The sequence below is a fragment of the Hyperoodon ampullatus genome, assembly GCF_949752795.1.
Source record: "Hyperoodon ampullatus genome assembly, chromosome: 19".
Classification (NCBI taxonomy): Eukaryota; Metazoa; Chordata; class Mammalia; order Artiodactyla; family Ziphiidae; genus Hyperoodon; species Hyperoodon ampullatus.
In genome coordinates this window covers 13,999,582-14,026,938 of record NC_136932.1, presented here as the reverse complement: position 1 = coordinate 14,026,938, position 27,357 = coordinate 13,999,582, and the positions used below count along the sequence as shown (strand labels likewise).

At 61.9% G+C, this 27,357-nt stretch overlaps 6 protein-coding genes across 10 annotated transcripts in view; 3 read left to right on the top strand and 3 right to left on the bottom strand.

The window, feature by feature from the left end:
- The window catches only part of ASPSCR1 (ASPSCR1 tether for SLC2A4, UBX domain containing), a gene marked incomplete at its 5' end in the record, with an annotated part of 30,537 nt that extends 30,180 nt beyond the window's left edge, over positions 1 to 357 (top strand). For 2 of the 3 annotated variants that reach the window (XM_079724809.1, XM_079724810.1), the window contains 2 exons: positions 2 to 177; positions 262 to 357. In XM_079724809.1, coding sequence (XP_079580935.1) covers positions 2 to 177; positions 262 to 275 — 190 coding nt within the window. In that variant the 3' untranslated portion in view covers positions 276 to 357. Of the gene's footprint in view, position 1; positions 178 to 261 lie in introns of those variants that run through there. The other variant, XM_079724811.1, reaches the window with a different exon arrangement.
- A 1,522-nt stretch (positions 358 to 1,879) lies between these two features.
- CENPX (centromere protein X) lies at positions 1,880 to 5,509 on the bottom strand. Of its 2 annotated transcripts, none has more exons than XM_079724853.1 (5): positions 5,435 to 5,509; positions 2,785 to 2,836; positions 2,515 to 2,568; positions 2,126 to 2,214; positions 1,880 to 2,027 (listed from the first exon to the last, which is right to left on the bottom strand). In XM_079724853.1, exons 1-5 carry the CDS (start codon positions 5,462 to 5,464, stop codon positions 2,013 to 2,015), a joined length of 240 nt encoding a protein of 79 aa, XP_079580979.1. In that variant the 5' UTR covers positions 5,465 to 5,509; the 3' UTR covers positions 1,880 to 2,012. The 2 variants fall into 2 exon arrangements, with proteins under 2 accessions (XP_079580979.1, XP_079580980.1); XM_079724854.1 differs by having other exon boundaries at positions 2,126 to 2,211.
- A 623-nt stretch (positions 5,510 to 6,132) lies between these two features.
- On the top strand, positions 6,133 to 13,743 carry LRRC45 (leucine rich repeat containing 45). Its single transcript, XM_079724820.1, has 17 exons — positions 6,133 to 6,371; positions 6,852 to 6,913; positions 7,289 to 7,359; positions 7,635 to 7,813; positions 8,093 to 8,221; positions 9,286 to 9,398; positions 9,775 to 9,833; positions 10,125 to 10,202; positions 10,476 to 10,611; positions 10,714 to 10,791; positions 10,889 to 11,000; positions 11,087 to 11,157; positions 11,582 to 11,674; positions 11,784 to 11,876; positions 12,428 to 12,601; positions 12,684 to 12,831; positions 13,085 to 13,743. Exons 1-17 carry the CDS (start codon positions 6,152 to 6,154, stop codon positions 13,279 to 13,281), a joined length of 2,013 nt encoding a protein of 670 aa, XP_079580946.1. The 5' UTR covers positions 6,133 to 6,151; the 3' UTR covers positions 13,282 to 13,743.
- A 536-nt stretch (positions 13,744 to 14,279) lies between these two features.
- On the top strand, positions 14,280 to 16,901 carry RAC3 (Rac family small GTPase 3). 2 transcript variants are annotated; one of them, XM_079724845.1, is made up of 6 exons: positions 14,280 to 14,441; positions 15,004 to 15,075; positions 15,279 to 15,396; positions 15,598 to 15,660; positions 16,097 to 16,260; positions 16,385 to 16,901. In XM_079724845.1, exons 1-6 carry the CDS (start codon positions 14,407 to 14,409, stop codon positions 16,443 to 16,445), a joined length of 513 nt encoding a protein of 170 aa, XP_079580971.1. In that variant the 5' UTR covers positions 14,280 to 14,406; the 3' UTR covers positions 16,446 to 16,901. The 2 variants fall into 2 exon arrangements, with proteins under 2 accessions (XP_079580971.1, XP_079580970.1); XM_079724844.1 differs by having other exon boundaries at positions 14,297 to 14,441; positions 16,097 to 16,256.
- A 1,396-nt stretch (positions 16,902 to 18,297) lies between these two features.
- On the bottom strand, positions 18,298 to 20,240 carry LOC307067357 (L-xylulose reductase). The gene is made up of 8 exons (XM_079724841.1): positions 20,145 to 20,240; positions 19,965 to 20,062; positions 19,291 to 19,445; positions 19,151 to 19,193; positions 18,975 to 19,074; positions 18,819 to 18,883; positions 18,609 to 18,726; positions 18,298 to 18,489 (listed from the first exon to the last, which is right to left on the bottom strand). The coding sequence occupies exons 1-8, from the start codon at positions 20,194 to 20,196 to the stop codon at positions 18,386 to 18,388; spliced, it is 735 nt and encodes a 244-aa protein (XP_079580967.1). The 5' UTR covers positions 20,197 to 20,240; the 3' UTR covers positions 18,298 to 18,385.
- A 2,447-nt stretch (positions 20,241 to 22,687) lies between these two features.
- Positions 22,688 to 24,616, bottom strand: LOC307067359 (carbonyl reductase [NADPH] 2-like; the record flags this gene model as incomplete). The annotated part of the gene is given in 9 exon segments (XM_079724843.1): positions 22,688 to 22,791; positions 22,888 to 23,005; positions 23,231 to 23,295; positions 23,418 to 23,517; positions 23,606 to 23,624; positions 23,626 to 23,646; positions 23,743 to 23,897; positions 24,002 to 24,099; positions 24,562 to 24,616. Coding segments are annotated over 9 exon segments (735 nt in total).
- Positions 24,617 to 27,357: the final 2,741 nt, after the last annotated feature.

Here is a 27,357-nt window from a genome sequence, read left to right as displayed (position 1 = left end):
GGTCCATGTCCAGGGCCACTGGAACCCCACCCCCGCCGCCAGCCCCTGACCCTGCGCCCGTTGAGTTAGAGCCAACTGCTGAAGAAGGGGCAGTGGGCCCCCCTGAGCCCAGCCCTGGGACGGCCCAGCCAGTGAGGAGGGGTCTGGGCAAGGTGCCCAAGTGGCTGAAGCTGCCAGGTACTATGGGGGTTGGTCGGGCAGGGAGGGGCTGCTGGGCGGGAGCCCCGGGCCCAGAGGTCATCCCATGTGTTTGTGCTGCAGCCAGCAAGAGGTGAGAGCCGCCAGCCCAGAGGTGCCACTCTGCCAGCCGCAGGACCCCTGCCCACCCTGAGCGGGAATAAACACGCAAGCCTCTCTTGAGACCCTCCTGTCGTCCTTTCCAGGGCAGGGGCCCTCGGTCTTCTGACCCACTGCCCTCCTCCTGCTGCTGCCCTTGCACCGAGTTCCCAGCAGTGGGCCTCCAGCCTGGCTGGACGGTGATGTGGGCCTGGGAGGCTGCTTGCTGGGGCTTGTTCTCGTTAACGAGGGCACAGGTGTCTTCCCTGAACCGCCTGCCCCTTGGTTTTTACTTCACTGACGTTCCTGACTCCTCCTCTAGGGAGGACACGAGTTCGGGGAGAAGGACCTCCAGGCATCGCCTGCCTGGCTGCATCTCAGGCTGGGCCCCCAGCCCTTGGCAGGAGAGGGGCGGACGCAGCCCCCACCCTGCGGTGGGACCGGGCAGGGCTGGCCTGGGGTTTCCCGGTGCCCCGCCCGCCCCACCATCTGAGCGCACTTCAAAGTGGCTGTGGGGCACGGGCTCTGGCACTTGTCGCCAGCCTCTCCCCTCAGGTCTAATGACTTCCACATGCGCCCAGAGCTTTGAAGCCCTGAGACTCTCTGCAGGAGGGGGGAGAGGGAAGTGAGGGGCAGAGGCGGGGAAGGGGTGCAAGGGGCCAGCGGGGCTAAACTGGGGAGGGAGGGCTGGGCATGGGGGCGGGGTTCCAGGGTGCCTGTGGCAGCAGGGGCAGACGTCCCTCCCCAGTGGACTAGGTCCTCCAGCTCTGTGAGAGTCCTGACCCCATGGTCACTGGGCCCAGGGCCCTCTGGGTGTTTCTGTCCTGGGCTGATGAGTCCCAGCAGCTTTCAGAACTGATGGGAGGTGGGTGCTGTGTTGCGGGGGAGGGTAGCTGGGCCCCAGAGGGCAGCCAGGCCCCCTGACTGGGCTTCTAGCGGTTCCCAAGCAGCTCTGAGCTGCCTGGCCCTGGCCCTGGGACCAGTGGTCCTTCCCGCTGGCGTGACTCCCCCTGCCCCACCAGCACCCCTGCCGGGCCGGTGGCACACCACACTCACGGCAGCCCTGTGGCAGAGGCACCGTCCCAGGCGAGCAGCCACACGTGCGAGGGCTCCGATTTCACAGCCTCTTGAGCCTGGCCCACAGCAGGGCACTCACACATGCTGTTTGTTATTTTGTCCTCTCCCAGCTTTGAAGCAACTTGACTTTGGGTGATGAATGGCAACAGGAGGCTGTGCCTCGGGAGGCGGCTCTGATTTACTGACACGGCTTTGTGAGGACAAATACGTAGCTCAGGCGGGCATCTTTCGAGGGGAATATCAGATGGCTAGAAGGTGACACACGAGCTTTGATGTCGGTGGCAGAACCACACCGTTCTGCTTGTTTGTGGAGGACACACAGGCTACCTGCTCAGGTGGGCGGGTCTCCCGCACCTGCTTCCCAGTGACCAAGTGCTTCTCCCACACCGGTGGGTGCTCGGCTGTCCTGAGGGCGGGGGGCATGAGGGGAGGGCACCAACGTGGGTGCCAGGACCCTCATCCTGTCAGCGACCCCTCTATCTGCTGCATCCCGGCCATCAGCAGCAGGCAGAGGGGACGATGGGGAAGAGAGTGGTGGTTTGCTGGCACCTGGCCAATCCTGGGAGCTGGAGGAGAACGTTGGGGGATCAGCAGCTCCTGTCCCGTCTGAAGCCAGAGGCCGTGACTTGGACCAGTGGCCACAGTGAGGGTGGAAACCCCTAGAAGTCCAGAAGCTGTGGGGGAGAGGAGCGCTCAGAGCCTTGTGGGTATAGCCCCCACGCCCCCCACCCCCGTCTCCTGGGCCAGGCCCTGTTCTTGGAGGCCCACCTACCAGCTGAGGCAGCACCTTCTCCAGCTGCTCCACGTCCACTTGGGCCAGGTCCTCTGCCTGGGCCTGCCGGATGCTGCGGATGGCCGCTTCTGCCGTGATGCAGGAGGGAAGTGAGGCAGAGAAGGCTTGGGGGGCCTTGAACCCCAAACCCCGTGGGCCTCAGCCCTGGCTGCTGGCCCACCCCCGTGCCAGCCAACAGCTCCGAAGGCTGAGGTTGGGGCCTCTGAAACACGGAGCTTTTCAGGGACAGGGAGCTTAGGTGCTTGTGGAAAAACAGGAAAAATGTGTCTTGGTTACCCCACTGAAAAATAAAATGCAAAGGGATCGCGAATGGTCTGGACGGGCCTGGGGTGGGATACTAGAGAACACTGCTGGGTCCCTCTGCTCACCCACAACGAAGATCTTGAGCAGCTCGGCCATGAGCTGCAGCGCATCCCCGCTGACTGCAAGGTGAATGGAGAAGGTTACAGACACACACCCTCTCCCTGCCGCCCCACTCTGCCCTCACTGCTTCTGACCTCACTCACACTCGCGCCAGTGACCTCAGCTCTCCGTCTGGCCCAGTCCTCCCTGAGGCTCTGGCCCCTGCAGAGGTGCAGTGCAGGGTCCCGGGTGCCCAGCAGGCCCCGGCCCCCGCCCCCCGCCCCCCATTCACACACCTTTGGTCTTGTCGTCTTTAAAATGCAAGTGCAGCAGCTTGCTCACCAGCTCCTGAGGGACAGAGGGGGCGTCAGTGAGCCACCGCCCCCGCCCCTCTGCTGCAGACCCCTTAGGCATTTAGTTCTGGATGGGATGGGGTTGTAATTTCTGGCTGGAAATGCTGTCTGTGGGGCTCTCCCAGGGTGGGGGATTAGGCAGTGGGGAGAAACCTCCCTGTGAGTGCCTCCAGGAGGGCCAGAAATTAGATGCAAGTGGCAGGCCTGGCAGACCGGTGGGAGCAGCCCAGGTGCCTGCCTGCCGCTCTCTGGGGCTCCAGTCCTCATGGTATCCAGAGCAGTCCTGTGCTCCTGCCCCCAGGGACGAGGTGCTCTCCCCACACTGGGCCCCTTTACAGGCCTGTCCACACCACCAATGCCGCCCAGCTTTGCCAGACCCTGCTCTGGGCACTGGGTCAGCTCCATCCCAGGTCCCTCCCTGGAGCCTATAACACGACACGTGGAAAGGGATCTTCCTGTAATGGGGAAGGGCACTGTGGGAACCGCAGAGCTGGGAAGGGGCCAGGCTCCTCGGTCAATGGGCAGTCAAGGTAGGGGACAGAGCCCAGACTATCTGCAGGACTTCCTGACCGATGAGGATGGGACAAGGGCGGGTCCAGGCCAAGACTCCTCAAGGGAGAGGCTTGAGCCCCAAAGTATGGCACCACTAAGCGGAGATAGATTCTGGGGATCAGCATCTCGGGAGCTCAGCTTGGAACATGTTGCATGAGGGACACGCGTGAGGTGCCCAAGCAGAGCAGCCAGTGGGCGGCTGGAACTCAGAGATGGTCGAAGCTGGCGATGAGGATCTGGGAGGTGGCAGCACGTGGGTGGACCAAGGGAGGTTGCTGAGGGCAGGGACCAGCCAGAAGAGGCTGCGAATGAGGAGCCAGCAGAGCGCCAGGGGAGGCGGGAGGACAGCAGCAGTGGGTGCCCAGGAGCCCAGAAACTGGGTGTCGTGCAGGGAAGGTGAGCTGGGAACCCACCAGGCCTCTAGCCTTAGCCACGGAGATGGTACTGCCTCGCCCAGCGCAGCTCAGCAAAGCTGGAGAGCAGAGTGGAGGGAGCGGACCCTGACGGAGCCCCGGCTCAGGAGGGTAAGAGCTCGCCACCAGTCACTTGGGGCAGCACCAAAGAAGCAGCCTCCTCCTCCCAGCAGTGACCACGTGAGCTTGGCGCCACCTGCTGGCCCTTCTTGCTGTGTACCTGAAAGGTACCAGAAAAGGCACAGAAGGCTCTACGGCTTCGCCAGCTCCCAGACCCTGGGGAAGAGCTAAATCAGCCAGGCTGCTGCTGGGGGGCAGCTGCATGGGGTTGCCGTGATAACTAAAGTAGCCAGCACCAGCTGGGAGCGGAGGTTCCCTAAACTTGCAGAGGGTAGGAAGGGACCTGGGATGTGGTCAGCCTTTGCCCCACTGTGTGGAGGCACCACGACCCCTCCCTCTCCCCGGGGACAGCCCTGCTCATGGGTAATGACCATAACCCCAGCTCTGGCCAGAGCTCTCTGAGAGTGAGGACTCCAGAGCTGCCCAGGACCGCATGAAGGAGGCCCAGCCCAGTGCTCCCCTCTGCAGCTATTACAGTGGAGGGTTCCTACAACCCCCTGCCTCGGTGGTTTTCCCTTTGACACAATTTACCCTTTGTAGGCCAGGGCAGAGTGACGATCCTGGGTGATAGAACACCCACTGGGAACTGGCTGGACAAGTACTCATGAAGGGCTGAGACTCTCCCTCCTGCCCACAAAGGCCTGATATCAAGGGCTCAATGTCACCTAACCTTAAGGCAGAGCAACAATGCGAGACTCAGACCACTTACAGCCTGCGGGGTGTGGGAGGCAGCAGACCTCACTACCCACCCACCCAGAGCTCCATTTGCCAGGTGCAGAGCAAAGGGGCTGACTCTGGAGGCGGATGGCCTAGTTTGACCCTGTTTCCCACTGGCAAGTGGGGGTAGTACCAGTACCCATCTCCTATGGTGTTGGGCATTACACGGGCTAATCCATTTCAAGTGCATGTAACTGCCTGACTGTGCTGGGTGTACTGCTAAGAAAAGCACCGTAGAGCCACGTACACACCAGGCAACGGAGCCAGCCTGGCTCAAATGAGACGCAAAGCACAGAGCTGGCGTGATAGGGAACAGGCCAAAAGGAAGCTTTAGAACACGCAGGCGCCGAGACTACCCGCGAGCTGGGCCGCACTGTACTCTACGCTAAACTCTTTAGGGTGAGTCCTGCGGTTCCTGGAGCCACGGGGCGGGAGCCCAGGCTCCTCTCTGAGCCTCCCTTCATTTGTGCTGGCACTTACCCCTGCCCGACTTCTGCAGACCCTCTCTCTCTTGCCGCAGACCAGGCTGCCTACCCAACCTTCCGCTACCCGGCCGCGGGATCCCATCCACGGAGGACGAAAGGTGTGCGGGACGAGGGTCATTGCCAGATTCTGGGAATGGGCTCACCCTATAAGCCACCCGACGGCAGCGCGGGGGCTGGCTCAGGATCCGCACGTGGGTCACTCAGGGGACCGGGCCGCAGCGTCCCCGCCGGACCCGCGGGCGCCCCCCCGCCCCGGCGGCCTCGCCCCGCGCCCCCAGCCCGCCCCGCCATCAGGCCCTCTCTCACTTTCCGGAAGCCGGCGCCGATTTCCTCCATGACCGCCACCAAGGTGCGCGCCCTCCGGAGCCCCGCCCCCGCGTCCCCAGCCAATGAACTTTGAACGCGCCCCCCGGAGACCCTCCCTCGCGACTCCAGCCAATCGACAAAGAGCGCGCCTTCTGGAGCCCCGCCTCCAGCCAATGGACCCTCCGCGCGCGCCCGCTCCTTCGCCTTCACTGGCCCGCGGTGAGCGCACCTCCTCCGCAAAGCCTCCTGGGAGTCGTAGTTTCCGCCAGGTCTTCCCGGCGCTCCCCGCTCTTCCTGGATACTGAGGCGCGCGGCGGCCGCGACGAGCGAGCCGGGGTCAGCGGCGCGAGGGCTGGGGTATCGGGCCCGGAGGCCAGGGGTACGGGCAACGTCCGGACGGACCGGCCCCGCCGCTGGAGGCCACGCCCCCGAGGACGCCCCACCTCCTCGGTCCCAGGCTTCAGCGGTCCGCTGAGAATCACCCGCCCCTGCCCTCCTGGGGCCTCGCGCCTGTTGGACCAACTCAGTTTGCGCCTCGTTCCTTGGCTGCTGAAGACTTAGAGTCTTTGTGCCCCCACTGAGCTGCCGGGGGCTCTCTGAAGGCCCCCAGGGGAGAGGCCCTGCCGTACTGCCCTTCCCCGGCTTCCCGGTCCCAGCTGGCTCCTGGTGAGGCCTGTCTAGGCGCTTTCCGGGAAGCCCTTCCTGCACCCCAGGGACATGGAGGAGTTCCGGCGCACCTACAGCCGGCTGTGCAAGGAGAGTGGGGCCGAGCCCCAGGAGACTGTTCTGCAGCAAATGCACCAGCTGCTGCAGGGCCGGCTGGACCTGGCCACACAGAGCCTGACAGTGGACACCTGCAGGGCTCTGGGCAAGCTGCTACAGAAGGAGGCACTGCTGACGGAGCTCATCCTGAGTGACTGCATGCTGAGTGAGGAAGGTGGGCACCAAGGGCCGGCGGCCCAGGGCAGCCCTTCCAACTTCAGAGTTGGGGCCAGGCTCCCCTGGCTTCTTTTGCTCTGCTGCTCATTAGCTGCACATGCCGCAGTCCTTGGTGCTTAGCATCTCTAGCAGAGAATTCTGTCCCACCTGATCTCTTCTTTGTGAGATTACTTCCTTTTACTGTCATAAAGCAACCAGCAGCATCCTCTCTGGAAACCCAGGAGCAGAAGGCAATTTCTCTTTGTAATGGGAAAGGCTTAGTGTCCCCTGGCTTAGGAGAGCCCCGCTGTGCTGGTGAGCCACCTGACTCCACACCTGGCGGATTTTTCAAACCTGACACAGGAGGGGGGTGACTCTCTTTTGGCATGAACTTTGGCTGGTGGGGGCCACTGGGACAGCCATCTCTCCCCTATGTGTGGGGAGCTGACCCAAGATGGAGCCACCAGGGGTGGAGAGTGACTGCCCTGCTCTCTTACAGGGGCCGTGCTGCTGCTGCAGGGGCTGTGTGTCAACACCATCGTGCGGTTTCTGGATCTCAAGGTGGGTGGATCTGCACTCAGGGGCGTGCCATCTGAGAGCAGGAGTAGAGAAGATGCAGGTGTCCTGGCAACCAGGGGTCTGCATGGTGGCCGGAGACTTGTGTCTGTAAGCGCTCTTGGCACGCAGGCTCCGCACCATTTGCTCATGGTCTCACACACGCGTGTCGGTGTTCTGAGGGCAGGAACATGAGTTCCAGAATGTTCTCTCAAGCAAACTGAAATAGCCTGCATTAGGAGGCCACTGCGGACAGAGAAAGCAGAATTTGAAAGCAGCCACACCTTCCGTTCGCCATGGCCTCGCCCACCGCCTGACCAGGGTATTCAGAGCCCAGCTCAGGATGCCGGGGAGTGACTGGCTGGCCTCTTCCTGTCCTAGGGCAATAACCTTCGCGCCTCAGGGGCCGAGGCACTGGCAAAACTCCTCCGACAGAACAAGTCCATTCAGAGGTAGGGTGGCGGTCCCAGCCCCCGCTCTCCCCCGAGCCCCCGCTCTCTCTCTGCGTGGTTCTGGGTTGGCTCCAGAGGACACAGTTCTGCAACACGAGAGTTCACACCTTCATGCCGGTCTTCCGTGGTGGGGAGTAGGCGGGTATGGGTTACTCACGCGCCTCCAGCCTTTCTGCCAGAGACCCCCAAGCCTGTGCCCCTCCTCAAGCCCGCTGGACCCCATGGGAGCAGGATGCCCTTTGGGGTCACGCACCTCATGGCCACCCTTCCTGCAGCCTCACCCTGGAGTGGAACAGCCTGGGCACGTGGGAAGAAGCCTTCGCAGCCTTCTGCGGGGCCCTGGCAGCCAATGGCGCCCTGCGGCAGCTGGACCTCCGCAACAACCAGATCACCCACAAGGGTGCCGAGGAGCTGGCTCTGGCCCTGAAGATCAACACCAGCCTCCAGCAGCTTGGTGAGGCCGCCAGCACTGGCCCTCTTCGTCCTCAGACCAGGCCAGGAGGTCTTGGTCTGGGGGGAAGGGGGAGGGGTTGCATCTCAAAGCCTCCTCAGCCCTCCCACTGCTTCCTTTGTCCTCTCCCAGAAGGGTGGGGGTGGGAGAGGAGGGGCCTCCCATGCTGAGCTGGGCTCCTGATCTGTGGCCGGTCACAGGGAGTACCAGTGTTCCAGGCTGGGCCAGCCCTCCCACCCCTGCCCCGTGCTTTCCATCTGGCAACACCAGATTTCCTTCCAGACCTGCGCTGGAATCACATCGGCCTCCTGGGGGGCCGCGCCCTGGTAAACTGTCTCCCCAGCAACAGAACCCTGTGGAAGCTGGAGCTGGCTGGGAACAGCATCCCCGGCGACATCCTCAGAGCTGTGGGTACGGGCACACGGGGCCGCTGGTGGCTTGCACTCTTTGGAGCAGGGCATAAAGCTGATTCCTTGTGACAGAGACTCAGCCACTGAGGGAGGGGTGGCTTGGGCCAGAACAAGTAAACACGGCATCACGATGGAAGCATGTTAAAAACAGAGGAAGTGAGAGCAGGCGCCAGGGAAGAAAAGGCAGCGGCCGGAGCCTGCAGAGCGCTGACTGCCTGGTGCTGCGCCTCACCCTCCTCACACCACGGTCTCCGCCTGTCATGACCCTGACTCCTCAGCCCCAAGCCCACTGAGCACTCTGCCACTCCCCATGGCTCGTTGTCCCACCGGCAGCGCCAGCCACCCAAGGGCCCGAGCCTGGGTTGCAATCTAGTGTGGCGTCACCACCTGCTGGGTCTGCCCAACGCATGTCCTCTCCCACTTCTTGGTTCTTGGACCTGCCTCTGAGTCACTCCAGTTGGCACCACGGCCGCTTCGGGCTGGCCTCTCTCCAAATGCTGCCTGGATCTTTCCAGAGCGTGGGAGCTGAGCACACCATTCACCTCTTAAAAGTCACACACTGGGGCTTCCCTGGTGGCGCAGTGGTTGGGAGTCCGCCTGCCGATGCAGGGGACGCAGGTTTGTGCCCCGGTCCGGGAGGATCCCACATGCCGCGGAGCGGCTGGGCCCGTGGGCCATGGCCGCTGGGCCTGCGTGTCCGGAGCCTGTGCTCCGCGGTGGGAGAGGCCTCAGCAGTGAGAGGCCACGTACCGCCAAAAAAAAAAAAAAAAAAAGTCACACACTAGCTTTTGGCCTTTGGGGCGGAGCCCAAATGCCCACCTTTTTTGGCAGTTGAGCAGCCTCCCCACCTCTCCCCGTGTGCCTGTTCCCCCTCCCAGGCTCCTGGCTTCACTGTTGTCCCTACCCCCATCCCCTCTGAGCCCCTCACCTGCTAGTTCATTGAGGGGTCTGATTTGTGGGGTGAGATACCACCTCGCGCAGTGTCTTCTGGGCATGGGGCTGGGCTGGCCGTTGGCCACTCCTGGGGCTTGGCCTCCTGGTAGACAACTTGGCTCTTTCCAACAGAGCAAGCCATGGACCACAACCAGGACCGGCAGACCGCCTTCCGGGAAAGCCAGGCCCGCGCCCACGTGCTCAGCAAGGAGGTGCGGCACCTCCGGGAAGAGAAGTCCAAACAGGTGAGGACAGTGCTGCCTCTGACCGCAGGGCCTCGCCCCAGCCCCAGCCCCAGCCCCGCCCTGGCTGTATGGACAAAGGGCCCCCCTCAGCCCCCGTGCCATGGCCTTGTTCCTTCCTTCTGGGCCCTGGAGCCTCTCCAAGCAGCTAATACCCAGGCCTGGGAGGCAGCCTCTTGTTCTGATGCCCTCTGGCTGGGTGGGTGGGTAGGTGGGCTTCCCCTCTGGGCCTCCCTGCGTGGGAGCCACTCTCCCTTTGGATAAGGCCGAGCCCTTTCATGTCCTGCCACCTCAGTGGATGTCTGCCCTCCTGTCCGCTGACTGTGGGGAGTGGGCGGGCTCTGGGCCCTGACAGGGCTTTGGCTGGCTCTGTCCCCAGTTTCTGGACTTGATGGAGACGATCGACAGACAGAGAGAAGAGATGGTCAGGAGCAGCAAGTGAGTGTGGCCCCAGGGCCGGGGGACAGGGAGGTGGTGCGCTGGGGTTACCCAGCGTTCGGGTCCTCACTCTGACCTTGGAATGACCTAACGTGAGCCTCGTCGCCTGCCCGTAGACAAGGTTGTGGGGTGTGTTTACTGAGAGAGTTGGCTGGAGGGTTAGAAGCTGCACCGCGACTTCCTCAGCCCACACCTGGAGGTGGAGTGAGTGTGAGGAGCAGCAGCTGCTGCAGGGAGGGGCCCAGAGGGCGCCAGGGTTTGGGTTTCTTGAACCCTCCTCTCTGCCCACAGGGCATCGGCAGCACGCGTGGGGCAGCTTCAGGAAGCCCTGAACGAGAGGCATTCCATCATCAATGCTCTCAAGGCCAAGTAAGGAGGATCAGAGGGTAGGACGGGGATGTGCGGAGGCTTCAAAACACTTTATAGAGACCTGCCCACAGGGCAGAGGAGGACTGTCCAGACAAGGACTCGAGTCCCCAGTGTACAAAGGAGGTGGAGGGACCGCTGGGGTGGTAACCTGGGAATGCTTCTTGGAGGAGGTGGGCGCTAGCTGGGGTAATAGTCTGGCAAGAGTGAGAACAGCAAGGCCTTAGCAGAGGCTAGAGGTGGGATGGGGTGGGGCTGGCTCTTCCCTCCTTGCAGGCTGCAGATGGCTGAGGCCGCCCTGGCCCTGTCAGAGCAGAAGGCCCAGGACTTGGGGGAGCTCCTGGCCACCGCAGAGCAGGAACAGCGGAGCCTGGCGCAGAGGCAGGCAAAGGAGCACAGGCTGGAGCAGCAGGTGGGCAGGGAGGGCTGGATGGGCAGGTGGTTGGGCGTGGGGTAGGCAGGCGGTGCGTGGTGGCAGGTGTCCAGTGGTGTCCTTTCCCCCTCTGACCCCCAGGAAGCTGCAGAGCGGGAGTCTAAGCTCCTCAGAGACTTGTCTGCTGCCAGTGAAAAGAACTTGCTTTTGCAAAACCAGGTATGGGGGCAGGGTGTGGGGGCAGGTCCCTGGAAGGCCTGGGGCAGGGCTTCAGGGAAGGGGCCAAAGCTTCCCTCCCTCAGTGCCGGTTTTCCAGGTGGACGAGTTGGAGCGGAAGGTGAAATCTCAGCAGGATCAGCTATTCCTGACCAGGCAGGAACTGACCAACACGGCAGCTGAGCTGAAGATGCGGGCTGTCCAGGCTGAAGGTGGGCACACACAGGCCTGCCACTCGGTCCTGAGAACCAAGGGCCCCCAGAGGAGCCCTACCCACGCTCTTCCCCTGTGCTTCCAGAACGCCTGGAACTGGAGAAGAAGAGGTCCCGGCAGAGCTTGGAGGACGCGGAACACCTGCGCTTCAAGGAGGTGCCTCATTAGTTGTGTCGTCTGGCCTTTGCTCTCCCCGCTTCATCGGGGCCTGCAGACACCTCGGTGTGGCATGGTGTCCCCAAGGCGCACTCCTGGCCGGGCTTCCCTCGACAACCTTGGGGTGCTGGTGGCATTTCTCCGACAGCCCTGGCAGATGTCAGACCCAGAACCTCCCCACCACTTTCTAGAAGGGACCCTGACTGCTGGGGCCACAGCGCAGGCTGCCATGTGCTCTGTGCCACCTGGGGTGCAGCACTGGGACGTGCCCTCCGTCCTCACTTCCTGTGAGGCCACTTGGGGCAGCCCTCACTCGGAAGTAACAGAGTCCCCAAGATTCACCTGCCCCCCAGGGTGGGGATCCCATGAGGGGAAGACTGGGGAGCCAGCGTGCCAGCCCTGTCCCCACCCCACACCTGGGCAGGTGGAGCACATGACTCGCCACCTGGAGGAGAGCGAGAGGGCCATGCAGGAGAGGGTGCAGAGGCTGGAGGCTGCGCGGCTGTCCCTGGAGGAGGTGAGCTGGGCGCCAGGCTCTGCCCTCCCCTAGGGAGGCTGGGTGTGGCCAGAAGGGGTCCCTGGGCAGGAGCAGAGGACAGGCCCAGCGGTCACTGTCTGCGGTGTAGGAGCTGAGCCGGGCAAAGGCCGCGGCACTCAGTGAGCGCAGCCAAGCTGAGGAGGAGCTCATCAAGGCCAAGAACCAAGTCCGTCTGGAGGAGGTGAGCCCAGGGCCACGGTCCGCTGCTAGCAGCACCCACTGGGGAGAGAGGTCTGAGGGGTTGGCATGAGCTGCCTGGGTTGCACAGCCCTTTGGGCTTAAGTGGGCCAGACCAAGGCTGTCTTCTGGCTCTGTAGGGAGGGACAAGGTAACAGGAGGTCCAGGGGTGCAGAAAACTTAGACAAGGACACTCATCCCATCAGCACCATATCCAGCCCCCCACCCCCCCGCCCACACAAAGAGCCAATGTCCTCCAGCCCCAAGGTGGGGAAGGAGTTTGGCCCAAATGTGCAGCCTGTGACCACATGGTGGAAGTAGGGGACCAGAGGCCAGAGGGCAGGATGGTGTCAGCCTGGGACATGGGGGAGGCTCCTCATTCAAGTTGAGCCCATTCAGAGCAACATATGCAATAACTTTAGTGACAAGGCAGTTTCCACATTGCAGATACACACTCCTCTCTGTCTGAAGGTGGGGCTGGGGGGTTCACTCCTCCTGTGAGCTCAGGGCCACAGGCCAGAAAGCAGCTCACCAGCCCCTCTCCCGGGCCCGCAGCAGCAGCACCTGGCTCACCTGGAGGAGAAGCTGCGGCTGCTGGCGCAGGCTCGGGACGAGGCTCAAAGCGCCTGCCTGCAGCAGAAGCAGGTGGTAGCCGATGCCCAGGCGCGGGCCAGCCAGCTTGGCCGGCAGGTGGAGAGCCTGAGGCGGCGCCTGGAGGAGCTGCAGCAGGTAGCCGAGACGTCGAGGGCTCCCAGGCGTGCCCCTGGTGCACCCAGCTGCCACCTCACCCCCCCACCCCCTTGCCTGGCAGGAGCTGAGCAACAAGGACCAAGAAAAGGTGGCTGAGGTGACAAGGGTGCGGCTGGAGCTGCAGGAGCAGAACGGCCGCCTGCAAGCCGAGCTGACAGCCCAGGAAGCGCTGAAGGAGAAGGCAGCGGCCCTGGAACGCCAGCTGAAAGGCGAGCTGAGCCCCACCCCCGCCCCCCTGTGGCTTCTCTGCAGGGCCTTTCGTACTGGGTCATCCCACAGGAGAAGGAGGAGGCTGGCCTGGAGAGCTGAGCTGGGCCTAGGTCTCAGCTCCAGGAGGTGCTGGTAGGGGAGGCTGGGTATGTGTGCGCCCAGGGGACCCCGAGCAAACCCCACCCTGCCGGCCCCCTGCGGACCTCTGGATTGGCAGGAGCCCACTTCCTCACTGAGCTTCCTCCCTTGCAGTGATCGCAAGTGACCACCGGGAGGCACTGTTGGACAGGGAGAGCGAGAATGCCTCTCTCCGTGAAAAGCTTCGCCTTAAGCAGGCCGAGATTGCCCGGATCCGGGATGAGGAGGCCCAAAGGGCCAGCTTCCTGCAAAATGCTGTTCTGGCTTATGTGCAGGGGTCCCCCCTGAGGACCTTGAGCCCCCAAAAGTGAGGGGAGGCAGGGAAAGTCTGAAAGTGGCAGGAAAGTGGCATCTGTTGGACATCTTTGTCTCATGCCTGCTCCTCCCTTCCTTACAAGGGACAGGCCATCGGTAGGTCCGGGCTCTTTAGGCAGGGTCTACAGCCGGTGACTTGGAAAATCAGTGCTGGAATGGATGTGGGAGCAGGACAGCTGCAGCTTACGACCAGAGTGCCTGCCTGCGGGGGGTCCAGAACCTGGCTGGCCAAGAGGGCTGGAGAGGGCCCCAGCCCCATCCCCACTCCTTCATCCCAATCACAAGGAATGATGCGCCTGAGAACACAGACCCATGTTGGAAGGAGATCTGGGGGAGCAGGCCCGAGCCCTCCTGGCCCCACCCACCGCAGTTCAGTCACCTTTCACAACCATGAGCTCCGCAGGCCCCAGCGCTCACTCCAGGGTGTTCTGAAATACAGACTTTTGCAATTTGTGATACATTTTGGCCCCAGTGCCTTTATCCAGTATCAGCCTTTTCTCCAAGCTTGGGCCCGTCAGGAAAGGCCCTCCAGGTGTGGCTGGGTCATCCCTTCTAACTGCAACCAGGTAGGGATTGGTCCAGCTACTGCAGCAGACAGGTGGGGATGGGGGCAGCCCGGCAGGGGGCTGCCTGCCTCGTGGCTCTCTAGTGACTGCAAACACCTGAGTTTTCACCAACTGTCTCGTGGTTAGAGGGTGGGTGGGCCTTAGCCCCTCCCTCGGTGGGCCCTGGGAATCCTCTCCCTAGAAGAAACCCTGTGTGCACCGACCACAACCTGTTCAGGTGGGTGGGAGCAGCCTGTCTGCGCTGCCCTCGCCCCTTGGCGTGGGTCACAGGGGCTCCGGGGAGGGCCTGCCCAAGCTCGACACGGGTTGCGGGGCGCCCTGTGACCCCGCCCCCCACCAGATTTCTCTGGAAGGCGCGTCGGCCCGGGTTTGGGGCGGGTCCGCGCCCCCCGCCCTCCATGCCGGCCGTGTTCGGCTGTCTCCGCTCCCGGCGCTCGGCGGCGCTCGGCTGTCTCCGGCCGCTCGGCTCGGCGCTCGGCTCGGGTCCGCGGCCGCTGCGGCGCCGGGCATTTCTCCGCAGCTCGGCTCGCGGCCGCGCCCGCCCGGCCCGCGCCCATGCAGGCCATCAAGTGCGTGGTGGTCGGCGACGGGTGAGTGCGCGAGGCGGAGGCCGCTCGGCCTGGCGCGCCAGGCGCGCCGGGAGGGGTTGGCCCCGGGGACCCTCCTGGGCAGGGCGCGGGGCTCCGGGGCGCGGCCGGCGCGCGGTCCGGGGATCCCGGCTTGGGGTCCAGGCGGGGCGGCCCCGACCGGCCCGTGGGCGTCGGGGGACCGGGCAGGGGAGGGAGGACGCGGTGGGGCGGGGTCCCGGCTGGTCGCGGGGCGCAGGCCTCCAGCCCAGGCCCACCTGATGCTGCCGGCAGCCAGCGGCCCCGCCTGGCCTCCCGGTGGGTGGGGCTAGGCCTCTCACCTGGGCTGAACCCTCAGCCGGTGCCACCATCCCGGCACCTGCCTGGGGCTCTGAGGCAGCTCGCCCCAGCCCTCACCCACCACTCTGCCACCCCGGAGGCCCTCCTGCCCTGGTCCTCTATCGCTGCGGATCTGCTGGGCAGGCACCCCTGTTCCCACCCTGGGCACCGTGGGAGGGGGCTGCCCTTGCTGGGCAGAGGGCTGAGGTGGGTCTGGGAGCAGCGTGGGCTTGCCCTCTCTCCGCAGCGCCGTGGGGAAGACCTGCTTGCTGATCAGTTACACGACCAACGCCTTCCCTGGAGAGTACATCCCCACCGTGTGAGCAGGCGGGCGGGTCCAGAGCTGGCAAGGGGAGGGTATGGACGCCTGTGCGCGGGGCTCCCCTGGGCTTCGAGGTCGGGCCCAAGTGGCCCTGGGCTGGGCTCCGGGGTGAGGCGAGGTGCTGACAGAGCTCCAGGTCTATGCAGGCCTGAGAACCCAGACACGGGGTGGGGGGATCTCTCTCACTCTGTTTTCTGCAGTTTTGACAACTATTCTGCGAATGTGATGGTGGACGGGAAGCCTGTCAACCTGGGGCTGTGGGACACCGCTGGGCAGGAGGACTACGACCGGCTTCGGCCACTCTCCTACCCCCAAACTGTAGGGCACCACAGGGCTGCTTGCAGGGGCCGGGTGGCTCGGGTGGAGGCCCAGAGGGCCTGGTGTGTGTGCATGTGTGTGTGCGTGTGCGTGTGTGTGTGTGTGTGTCTTGGGGGAGTGAGCAGAGGCCATTCGGAGCCTCTTTAACCATTCCTACATGGTACCCTCCCTTCTTCCCTTCTTCCCTCCCTTTCTCCCAAGGACGTCTTTCTCATCTGCTTCTCCCTGGTGAGCCCAGCCTCCTTTGAGAATGTTCGAGCCAAGGTAGGACAGGGCCAGAAGCAGAGTTGTCTTCCTGGGAGGGGAGGAAGCTGCCCAGAGGACTTGCCCTTAGAGGGCAGGGATCTCTTGCTTGAGGGCCTCACAGAGACAAATTGTCCTTTGGAGATTGCCGGGTGTGAGGTCTTAAGGTGGCCCAGAGGGTGATGAGGGGCCAGGGGTGGGGTAGGGGTGGTGAGTGAGGCTCTCAGAGAAGGAAGGGCCCTGACTGAGAGGACCTGACGGGCCTGGAAGCGTCTTGGCTAGGTATTTTTGTCCTTGGTCATTTCCCTACCAGACCCAGTGGTCGCCCCGTGAAACAGGAAGGGCTAAGTGTGGGTCTGGGCACAAGGAAGGGGCCCTTGGGAGCCATGGCCTGCTCTGGGCCAGGCTGAGGGTAAAGCTCCCAAGGGGTAGGGGTCAGAGCCTCCCATCCCCACAGTGGTACCCAGAGGTTCGGCACCACTGCCCCCACACGCCCATCCTCCTGGTGGGCACCAAACTGGACCTTCGTGACGATAAGGACACCATCGAGCGGCTACGGGATAAGAAGCTAGCACCCATCACTTACCCCCAGGGCCTGGCCATGGCCCGGGAGATCGGTGAGTGGGCACGGACAGGCCTGCCGGTGCAGGGAGGAGAGGTTCGCTCTGGGGGGCACAGTGCTGCCCCCCGCTGCCCGCCTGTGCTGCCCCCCACCCTCACTGTTCCCTTTCTTTGCTGCCCCCAGGCTCTGTCAAGTACCTGGAGTGCTCGGCCCTGACCCAGCGGGGCCTGAAGACTGTGTTTGATGAGGCCATCCGGGCTGTGCTCTGCCCGCCTCCTGTGAAGAAGCCGGGGAAGAAGTGCACGGTCTTCTAGAGCCCTCACTTCTGGAGGAGCAGCCCCCAGCCGCCCACGCCTGTATCTGTTGTGTTGAGATGTCTGGTGTCCCTGAGTCTGCTGTGGGGAAGTTGTGTGGGTGGGGAGGGGGAAGAATCACGGGGACGAGGCTGCTGCGCTTGGGGTGGTGCTGGGGCCATGGGGTCCTGTCCACTCTGCCTGCGCTATCTGGAGGTACAGCTCCAGCCTCCCCTGGCCCCCAGGGAGCCCGGAAGGGAGCAGGGTCTCCCTCAGGCTGCAGGGGCAGGTCCAGGGCAGCCCCAGGATGGGCTTCCCTGATGGGGGAGTTTGTGGGGTGGGTTCTGTCCTTGTGCCCCAAGATGGGGCAGCCCCTTTTTATTTTATACAATAAACGTTCTTCATCATCTCCTGCTGTCTTGCTACCTGCCCTGTTCCCGTCTCCCCCTGCCTGCTCCTGCACCCTGAGGGTGCCAGGCCCCCAACCCCCACCATCCACGGGTACAGAGCGGGTGAGCTTCCCACACAAACACACACGCGCACGCACGCCAGAGGAGAGGAGGAAAAGCTTGCTGAGCCCTCTCAGTCTCCAAAGGAGGGACCCAGATCAAAGTGGGGGCAAGTGCATTTGGCCCCTTCTGAAGAAAGCCCTTCTTATTCTGACTTCAGGCCTCTGGGAGGGCACTGCCAGGGGAGCGAGGGGCAGGATCGTCTGCAAGTCAGGCCCCATGGGGCCCTGTGGAGCCCAGGGCAAGGCCAGGGGACACTCAGCTGAGTGTTTAGGAAGACAGGCTGTCAAGAGGAAGGATGTCCAGGCAGAGGGACCCTGCAGCCGTGGAGGTAGAACAAACATGGTGTGGAGAGGACAGGAAGGGTTGCAGGGGGGCCAACAGCCTGGCATCGCTGGGCAGACAACGGCGGGAGGTGAGGGGCGGGCCTGGCCTGGAGCTAGGACTTCACTCCTGAGGCCACAAGGCACTACTCTGGCGTGATGAGAAGCCACACTGCTCCCCCGCAATGGCGTGCAGAGGGTGGACTGCTGAAGTTCAGGAATTTTGCTAGCCAGTTTTTAAACAGCTATTGTTAATAATTATATAAACTTACATTAGTTGTATTAAAAAAAATGAAATTAACAAATACTCAAAATACATCACTTCCTAAATACTTTTGTACATATTACTATTTGTGCTATCGGGTGTAAGGCTTTTGTATCTGTGTGGTGGGGACACCACACAAAGGTGGGGGACACGCATCTCTCCCCAGCTCCACCTGAAGGACAGTAAACAGGCGGGAGTATTACCATGGAAGTTGGCAAATTCTACAGCTGGAGCTTGTGCTCAGTACGTGGTGAATAACTCACAAAGTTGAGGGAATGAAAATTGAAAACCGTCATCTGATTCAGCAAAGAAGTCGCTCAAGTCATCAACAAAGTAATGAAGTCCCAACACACAGCATCCTCAGTTCACTTTTGTCTTATGCATGGACTTCAGGAATGCCAACAACATTCATGTTAAAAACACCACTGCTTCCACACCAGAGACCTCTGGACAGGGCCAAAGGCCATCCTCGGTCAAATTCACCACCCTCATTAGGAGCTGGCCTTCTGGAAGGTTCTACCTCCCAGTCCTGCCAGGGACTTAGCCAGGCCTGAAAATCTCTCGCAGGAGGGACAGGCTGCCACTGGCCCAGGATGTGAGTTGAATGGTTGCCTCTACCTGGGACTCATCCCCACACCCAGCCCTGAGCGCTACATCTTCCAGCCACTTGACTGCAGCCTAGGAATGAGTGTGCAGGCTGGGCAGAAGAATCATGTTTATTGGAGGGATGGGGAAGGGGGGTGGGGGTAAAAGTGGGCTCAGCACGGAACACGGGTGTGTGTGGGTGGAGGGGCTCAGGTAGCCAGGAAGCCTCCATCCACCGGCACAGTGGAGCCCGTGGTCATGCTGCTGCGGTCACTCAGCAGGAAGAGGATGGTGTCTACCACATTCTCCACCTCTGTGGGTGGGGTGGGGTTCAGGACGTGGTTGAAAGGAGCTGCGCTTCATCCTTCCCTCCCACCCCTCACCTGAGCAAGCCACTGACGCAACTCCCAGCTGGGCTCCCACCCGACTCACCGGCAAACTTGCCAAGCGGGATGCGATCCAGCATGGCCTTGGCCTTCTGGGGGTCGCTCCAGTTGGCCTGGCCCATGGGTGTCATCACCACTGTGGGGTTGAGTGCATTCACTCGGATCTGCACTGGGACAGGAAGGGGGTCAGCTGGGTGGGCTGAGGCTCTCTGGGCATGTGGGCTGGGTGATGGGAAGGCATCCCAGTGGGGCTCACCTGGTGTGGCCCAAGCTCCAGAGCCATCACCTTGGTCAGCATGTCCAAGGCACCCTTGGTGGAGCCTGTGAGGAGAGACAGCCTGTGTGGAGCCTGAGCTGGCTGCTCAGGCTGGGGGGTGGGGGGCTGGGCAGGGCACAGACGGGGCTTGCTCACAGTAGACGCTGTGGTTAGTCAGTGCGCGCTGGGAGGCCTGGCTAGAGACATTCACGATGGACCCCGGGGCTCCCCGAGCTATTAAGCCTCGGGCCACGATCTGGAATTGCAGAGGAAGCATGAAGCGGAACTGGTGTCACCCCCCAGTTCCCACTCCTGCCCTGAAGGCAGCTCACCTGGGACACCTGAATGACAGCCCGAAGGTTCACGTCGAAAGACCTGGAAGCAGATGGATAGACCGTGGTCAGGGACTGGGACTGCTGCAGCAGGAGACAGCCCTTCCCCCCGGGAGTTCATCCACCCCACCCTGGCTCACGTGTCACACGCCTCCTTGGTGACCTCCAGGAAGGGCTGCAGCAGCGCCACGGCGGCATTGTTCACCAGCAGGTCCACAGGGCCCACGCCGCCCAGCGCTCGCTCCGTGGCCTCCCAGTCACCCAGGTCCACACACACAGGCTCTACCCCAGGGCACTGTGTGTATTAGGTGGTAAGGGGGGACATCTACCAGAGGATCCATGCCCAAGAAAGGGTACAGCTGGGCCTCTGGCATGCGAGGGAGAAGGGCTGGGCTTGCATGGCCTTTCAGTTCGACAGGGGGAGGGGTTAGGGGTTCCAGAGGAGCCAGTCACATTCTTGGGGCTCAGAATCCCAGGCTGCTGCAGGGGGAGGGTAGTTAACTCGGCCTCTGGGCCACTGGGCAACTCGGGGCTTCGGGAACGGGAGCCTGGCCCCGCCTCCGGCCAGTCTACTTCCTCCCAGCGCCCGAACGCCTCTGGCCCCGGGCCTGCAAGGCAGCCATTTCTGCCTCCTCCTAAGCCCAGGGGGAGTCGTTGTTCTCCCGACCCGTCGGCCCCCAACAGAGGCCGTGCGGCCGGCGTGGGGGAGGGTGTGCAAGAATCCTTGGCGAACCCTAGCGCCCGGCGGCCACGTGTCCCGGCCCGCCCTCAGCCTCGCCCGCCGCCCGCTGGGCTGGGACAAGGCGACGCCTACCTCGCGGACCAGGCTGTCCAGGTCGGCCTGGGTCCGGCTCACAGCCACCACTTGTGCACCCGCCGCGTGCAGCGCCTGGACAGTGCTGCGCCCGATGCCTGCGAGGAGCGCGGCTCAGTGCGGGCGGCCCTCCCCGGCCGCCCCCTCCCAGGCCCACCTTTGGCCGCCGCCCCGGCCCACCTTTGCCCGCCCCAGTGACGAGCGCCCGGCGCCCCGCGAAGCTCAACTCCATGAGGCTCGGTGAGGCCCTGTACACTGCTGAGGCCCAACTGCGTGCCTGGGTCCAGCTGCGCGCGACGGTCCGGGAGGGCGCGGGGCGGGGCGGGACGCGGCGGGCCAATCGCAGGGCGGTGTCCTGGTGAGGGAGGGAATATTCAAATAGCGGCTTCCCCGCGGGGGCGATTGGCCGAAAGGAGTGGGCGAGGCCGGGGCTGGGCAGGCTGGGTCCCCGCTGGACTCTTGGGCGGGGTTTTTCAAACTGCCCTGTGGTGATCCTTCGACCCGGAGTGAAATAGGTTTAGCGGGCCCCGCTAGCATATTTCCCCTGCCAAGATGATTATTACAAAAAAACAGATGTGGTAATTAATACGTGAAATTAATACGTGGTAATTAATACGTAATTATACGTAGCTGTACGTGAAAGAGATCTCAGGGCTAACATTTTTTTCTTTTGTTTCTGAGAAGAAAAGTTTGGCAAAAAGGATCACATGCTCCTCCCCCCCAGACCTGGGAGTAGCTCACGCAGGCTCACTTGTGCTTAGAGGGAAAGGTTTTGGACAACCTAATGAGCCTGAAGAAGAGGCCAAGGCCAACAAAGGTGCGCTTTAGCCTCAAAGGGAGTTGAAACGCTGACTCACCCGACCAACCCACAGAAGGCCACCAGGACTTTAAAAACTTGGATAGGATGGGAAGGGATAGGCTTAGGGTCATGGGGTACCCAGTGGCCAGCAAGGGCAAGCATTGCTTCCTGCAGCTTTAGGGTCAGAGATATATGTGTGCTCACGTGTCCATGTGTGCATTGGCTCCTCCTGTAAAAGCTACTTTGTTCTGTGGGTCATGGTGGGAAAGTCTAGAAACACTGCCCTTGAGGACCTTCTGTGGACAGGAGTAAGGAAGTGGTGATTGCAGGGCCTCTGGGTCACTGTGGCTTTGGGCCCAGAGAGGTGGACAGTCTGGAGGAGAGGGTGGCTGGGGACAGCAGGAGGCACAGGTTTGAGAAGCCCCTGGAGGATAGCCAAGTGAGTCCTCCCTACCAGATCTGGCACTGTGGTGCAGCCGACACCCTCTAGGCACTGGGCAAACCCTGCCTTCTGCTCCTAAGCTTGGACCCTGCCGTCTGCCTGCCAGAAGCCAAGGGGAGAGGGGGAACAGCCCCCAGCCTGTCCTTACTGAAAGGGACATCTGCTTAGGTCCCTTCACTGGCTTTACCTGGCCCCCAGAATGGTGTCCAAATCCTTTCACTTGCCCCATGATCCTCAGTGGACCAGCTGGACTGAGCCAAGCCTGCTTTGGCACAAAACTTGCTCTGGGAGGCCCTGAGGCTGCTAGAAGTGCCCTCAGCACTCCCCATCCCTGCAACGTGCCCTTTGCTCTCTCAGCCCAGTGGTACCATTGCCTGGAGGGCCCCACCCCAGCCCCTCATCCCTTGCCCCCTTGCCCAGAGTTGGACACTGCACCAGTCCAGCTGACTGACCACCTCAGGCCTCGTCACACCCACACTCAGAAGGCATGGGTCATGTGGAACCTGACCCAGGTAGCACAGCTGAATCCCAGCAGGGCCTGCAAAACCCTCTAGCTGCCCCAGCTGCAGGGCTGTTTTGTCTGGAGTCAGGCTAGGGACAGTAGGTAGAGCAGCAGCTGTGGACCCTTCCCCAGCTGAGGCTGCCCTCTCATGGGTGGTCTTGTGGGGGAAGGTGTGCCCCAAGGCAGAGCTGGTTGCTCAGGGCTGGATAAGCTATAATGGTCTAGCACGTGGCCCCTCACGCCGGGGGCTGAGCGCTCAGTCCCATCTTCCCTAGGGATAGCCCCGCAGCTCCTCAGACCCTCTACCCTCTCCGGCCGGCGGTAGTGGGGGCTGGGGGGGGGCATGCTGGGCTGAAGGGCCGAGCCAGAGCCTTAGGGAAGGAAAGGTGGCTGCACGCTGCCCTCTGCCCTCGGCCCAGAGAAGGTTGGGTGTTGCGGTAAGGGCGTGGACACGAGGAATCTTCTTGCAAGGAATCTCGGCCCTTCAGCTCAAGGGCAGGGTCAGCGGTGGAATCCGGCGGGCTTCGGATCTGCCCTCTCTTTACTTCTTCGAAGGTTAACCGGTGCCCCCCAGTCCCTGATCCTCCCCTCCCCAGCCTCGCGGCGTGCCCAGCCAGAGCCCTGGCACCGCTAGCTGCAGGAGAAAGGCCTCCATTTAATTAGGCAAATCCACTCCAGCACAGCTGAGGACACAGTGGGTGGGGACGACAGGGGCGGGGTCTTCTGGCACGTGGGTGTGGATGAGGGATGGGCTGGTGGGGCGGAGCCGCGGCGTGGCGTGGAGGTGGGGCCAAGCCGCGGGGCGGGGGCAGCAGGCGGGGCCCTGGGAGATGCGGGGAGGGTCGGGGCGTGGGCGTGGATGGGGCCAGGGGCGTGGTGGGCTGGTGGCCTTGGCGGTCTGGGGGCGGGGCGGTGGGGCGTGGAAGCGGGGCCGGGCGGAGCCGAGCACCATCCCTCTGGCCGCCCAGAGTACTGCGTTCTTAGGAGGCCAGGTACCCGGCATCCACAAAGATTCCCGAGCCGCTGGTGGAGGCGCTGTGGTCGCTGAGCAGGAAGAGGATGCTGTTGACCACGTCTTCCACCTCTGCGGCGGGTGGCGGGCGGGGTCAGCACGGCTCGGCCCGGCTGTCTGGGCCCGGCTGCCCCAGCCGCGCCCGCCACTCCACGAAGCCCAGCTGACCTGCAAACTGCCTCAGCGGGTGGCGCTCCTTCAGCTTCCGGACGAACTCGGGGTAAGACGAGGCTTGCTGGCCCATGGCGGTCAGCACCACCGTGGGGTTTACCGAGTTAACCCGGATCTGGGGCCGAGGGGCCGGCGGGTTGGTCTCAGCCGGCGCACAAACCCCGGCCTCACAGACCCCACTGAGCTTGCTTACTCACCCCCTGGCGCCCCCTACCCCCGTTTTCATCCCCAGCCGCCGCCTTGCCCACCACCCGCCAGCCCCCACCTCACCCCCACCCTGCGCCTACCTCGTGCCTTCCCAGGCCGGGGCCCCTGGCGCCCCCAGCTCCCCCATGCCTACCTTGTGCGGCCCCAGCTCCATGGCCATGGCTTTGGTCAGGATGGTCATTGCACCCTTGGTGGAGCCTGTGGGAAGAGGGCAGCACTTAGGACCCTTAAGGATTCAGCCCACTTTGCATGAGGCCCAGCCCGGGAGCCCAGCTGCTCCTGCATGGAATGGGGGCTCAAGGCTGGGCAGAGGGACTCACTGTAGGCAGCTAGGTTGGGAAGGGTGACATGGGCCGCCATGCTGGAGCCATTCACGCTGGAGCCAGGCACTCCGTGGCTGATCATGCCCCGGGCCACAATCTGGAAGCCAAGAGAGGGGGCAGCCTGACCCCACTGCACCCCCGCTTGGGCCATGTCTGCACTGGGCCACATCCTCCCACTGGCTCACCTGAGACACCTGGAACACAGCGCAGTTTCACACTGAAGGACCTGGGGGTAGAGGGGACAGTCAGAGAGACCATGGCCACGCCCAGTCCACTTCCTCAGCAGCCCTCTCCCCAGTCCACCTCCTCTCCTACTCCTCAGCTGTCGAAGGCCTCCTTGGTGACCTCCAGGAAAGGCTGCAGCAGCGCCATGGTGGCATTGTCCACCAGCACGTCCACAGGGCCCACGCCGCCCAGCGCCCGCTCCGTGGCCTCCCAGTCACCCAGGTCCACGCACACGGGCTCTACCCCAGGGCCCTGTGGGAAGGCATTGGCCAGTGACCAAAGGGGGCGTCCTGGCAGGCTGGTGAGGCATCCCGGAGGGTCACAGGCCTGGCCCATGGTGGGGCTGCACACCTCACCTCCTTGGAGAGGCTGACCAGGTCGGCATTGGCACAGCTCACAGCCACCACTCTGGCTCCTGAGGCGTGCAGGGCCTTGATGGTGGCCCACCCAATCCCTGCAGGGGTGCACAGGGCAGCCAGATGGCGCAATATGTCTGGGCCAAGGCCACGGGTGGGGGCAGCAGATTTGCTGCTCAGGAAAGAGCGGTGAGACAGTGCTGGCCAGGGGGTGGTGGCCCAGGGGTCAGGGGTCCGGCCAGCCAGGATCCGGCCAAGGGAGGCCCAGAGGGCAGCCCCTTCCTGCTGGGCTGAGGGAAGAGGCCTTGGCTGTGTCCCCCCATCTGCCCAGACTGATTCTGAGAGCCTCCCTCGCAGTAGGGCTCTTGCATTGACCAGGGAGAGGCTAGCATCCTGTCCTAATGGGGCCTGCTGGGTGGTAGGGAGCAGTCCAGGCCCAGATCAGCCGGCTCAGGCACAAAGGGACTTGCAGGCCCCAGCATGGGCCTGTGAGCCTCTGGCTCTGGCCACCTTGCTCTCTAACCTCGGCCCCTCACACACCCCACCTGCCTCGCTCACACCCATCTTTCCCTGCCCCGTCACCAGGGCCCGAAGGCCACTGAAATTCAGCAGCATGGTGCCAACTCCCAGCCTCTGTACAACAGGAGGCAAGGGCGTGGGGGGTTTATAGGCCTAGGATGGGGCAGGCTGGGTGGCTAGGCAAGTTTGTGTGTGATGGGGGGGCGGGGGCTGGCTGGAGGAGGGAAGACTGGGGGCACTAGGCGGGGCCAGGCATCAGTGCAGCTTCTGCTTCCTTGTTCGCAGAAACCTGTCTCCTTAGAAGGGGCCACCGTCCTCACCCACAACCCAAAGGTGCCAGCCAGAAGCGCCATCCTGGGTTTTGGAAAGGAAACTAAAAATAAACTCTGGGGTGGGGAACATGCCCCTTTCTGGCTGGCTGGGGGCAGATGGCCTGGAACTGGTCCCTGCGAGCACTGGGCCTGATGCCCCTGGGTGATGGCCAAGGTCACACAGAGGTCCCTCTGGGGAGTGTTCTCCCAAACACCCACAGCTTAAAAAATCTCCCTACCTCCATCAACCCTCACCCAAATCAAAACCCAGCAGCACTTGCTTCACTCAGCCAAGGCCATCACTACACTCCAGACACATTTTCAAATGCCAAAGATAACTTTTATTTTGAAATAAAAGTTTCACAGTTGCAAGGATAGTAAGAATTCTTTTCCCCTGAACCATTTGAGAGTAATTTGCAAAACGAACCCTCCATCACCCCTAAATAGCTTAGTGTCTGTTTCCTTGGAATAAAGACATTGTCCTACGCAACCACAGAAACACACAATACATACAACACAACCACAACATAACACACACCATCACAACACAGCACAACTGTCAGAGTCAGAAGAGTAACACCATGCGTCCCTACCACGTGATCCTTAGCTCCCATTCACCTTTCATAAGTTGTCCCAATGATGTTCTTTAAAAGAAAAAAAGAGGGCTTCCCTGGTGGTGCAGTGGTTGAGAGTCCGCCTGCCAATGCAGGGGGCATGGGTTCGTGCCCCGGTCCGGGAGGATCCCGCATGCCGCGGAGCGGCTGGGCCCGTGCCCCATGGCCACTGAGCCTGTGCATCCGGAGCCTGTGCTCTGCAATGGGAGAGGCCACAACAGTGAGAGGCCCGCGTACCGCAAAAAAAAAAAAAAGAAAAAAAGGAAAAAGCTATATCAAGGTTTAATTGATATATATGACTATGCATATTTAATGTATACAGTTTGATGAGTTTGGACATATGCAAACACCTGTGTGAAACCATCACCATAGTCAAGGTCATGAGCATATCCATCACCCCCAAGTCTCCTCATACCCATTGGTTTTGTGTTTGTGGTGAGGGCACCTCACACAGAGTCCCAGTGCTCAGTACCAACTGTGAACTACAGGTCTCTACAACCCGCTTGTCTGGCATAGCTGAGACTTCCACTCTAGTTCTTTATGGCCAAAGGGTCCAGTCCAGGGTCACATGTTGCCGTCTCTCTGTCTCCCTCACTCTGGAACACTCCTTAGTCTTTCCTTGATCTTTATGGCCTTGATACTTTTGAAGAATGTACATCAGTTATTTTATAGAAAGTCCCTCAATTTGGCCTTCCCAGTGTTTCCTTGTAATTAGATGCAGGCTGTGCATCTCTGTCTCGAGCACCATGGAAGTGACACTGCATCCTCACAGCATCCCCATCAGCTGGCACCATTTTGATCAGTCCCATCACTGGTGATGTTAACTCTCATCATGGGATGGAAGCAGACAGCACTAGGACACCACTTCAATCGCTGCATCGCCCTTCCAGGTGCAAAAAGAACATGGCTGCAAATCCTGGGCAAAATGTCCCCTGTGTTCCACACCAACTCAGAACTGTGCGGGGAAAGGAGTCTGGGACCCGAGGTTCAGCCTTGCACAATTTACATTGACCAATACAAATCTAAGTCCACTCTAACATTTGATCTCTCTGCACCTTAGGACCCCCTGCTCTACCATTGGCCATGGACGTTCTGGCATTTTCAGTTTAGAGTTGCCATCATGGGGTCCAGGTTTGCCAACCAACCAAGTACACCAGCAGAGCCCCCCAACTGCTTGCAGTCACCCACGGACCCAAGAGCCCTGCTAAGTGAGCCCACATCTACCTTCACCTTCATGCAACTTCCTATTCCTACCCACACCCTGAGGGTACATTCTCCTCATTTCTGTGGATATAAATCAGCTCAGCTGTCCAGTTCTTCCCGTGTGCCTCACAGACCTTCACGGGTCACACTTTCTACATTACCATTACCCTCTAGGCCCCCCTGAGGCTTGCATCTGGTTGAGGGTCTGGAGAGGGAGAGGCAGTGGGCTGTGTGCTCGAAAGGACCATCAGTTCCCTGCAAGACAGCAACCTCAGGGTGGGCGGTTTCCGGTTCCTCAGGCGAAGGGCCACTGAGCGCCAGGGAAGGCGGCTGGAAGGGCTGCTTCCACCAGGAAAGGGAAACCACAACTACTGAAGCCTGTGCGCCTAGAGCCCGTGCTCAGCAACAAAGAGAAGCCCTAGAGAAAACCCGTGCAGCAATGAAGACCCAACACAGACAAAAAAAATAAATTTATAAAAAAAGAATGATGACTTTCCCTTATAACTGTGTGCAGCACCCAGGAGCTGTAATAGGGAAGAGCCTTGAATTCTATGACAAGGTAATTACTAAAGGGCTGTTGCCTATTAGCTTAAATTACACATAATGGCCCATCACTGGGAACCCTGCCTCCCAGGTAAAGAGCGCGAAGCTAAAATACCTTTGTTTAGCTGACATGAAATATCCCAACCAGGCCCACCTGTGAATGACT

Coding starts and splice junctions, on each gene's coding strand:
- CENPX (XM_079724853.1), bottom strand. CDS start 5,464: ATGGAGGAAATCGGCGCCGGCTTCCGGAAA. Junction 2,837..5,434: donor TCGGCGCCGGCTTCCGGAAA/GTGAGAGAGGGC, acceptor TCTGTCCCTCAG/GAGCTGGTGAGCAAGCTGCT. Junction 2,569..2,784: donor TAAAGACGACAAGACCAAAG/GTGTGTGAATGG, acceptor TTCACCTTGCAG/TCAGCGGGGATGCGCTGCAG.
- LOC307067357 (XM_079724841.1), bottom strand. CDS start 20,196: ATGGAGTTGAGCTTCGCGGGGCGCCGGGCGCTCGTCACTGGGGCGGGC. Junction 20,063..20,144: donor CGTCACTGGGGCGGGCAAAG/GTGGGCCGGGGC, acceptor CGCTCCTCGCAG/GCATCGGGCGCAGCACTGTC. Junction 19,446..19,964: donor TGGACAGCCTGGTCCGCGAG/GTAGGCGTCGCC, acceptor TAATACACACAG/TGCCCTGGGGTAGAGCCTGT.
- LRRC45 (XM_079724820.1), top strand. CDS start 6,152: ATGGAGGAGTTCCGGCGCACCTACAGCCGGCTGTGCAAGGAGAGTGGG. Junction 10,612..10,713: donor AGCACAGGCTGGAGCAGCAG/GTGGGCAGGGAG, acceptor TCTGACCCCCAG/GAAGCTGCAGAGCGGGAGTC. Junction 12,832..13,084: donor CCTGGAACGCCAGCTGAAAG/GCGAGCTGAGCC, acceptor CCTCCCTTGCAG/TGATCGCAAGTGACCACCGG.
- RAC3 (XM_079724844.1), top strand. CDS start 14,407: ATGCAGGCCATCAAGTGCGTGGTGGTCGGCGACGG. Junction 15,661..16,096: donor TTGAGAATGTTCGAGCCAAG/GTAGGACAGGGC, acceptor CCATCCCCACAG/TGGTACCCAGAGGTTCGGCA. Junction 16,257..16,384: donor GGCCATGGCCCGGGAGATCG/GTGAGTGGGCAC, acceptor TGCTGCCCCCAG/GCTCTGTCAAGTACCTGGAG.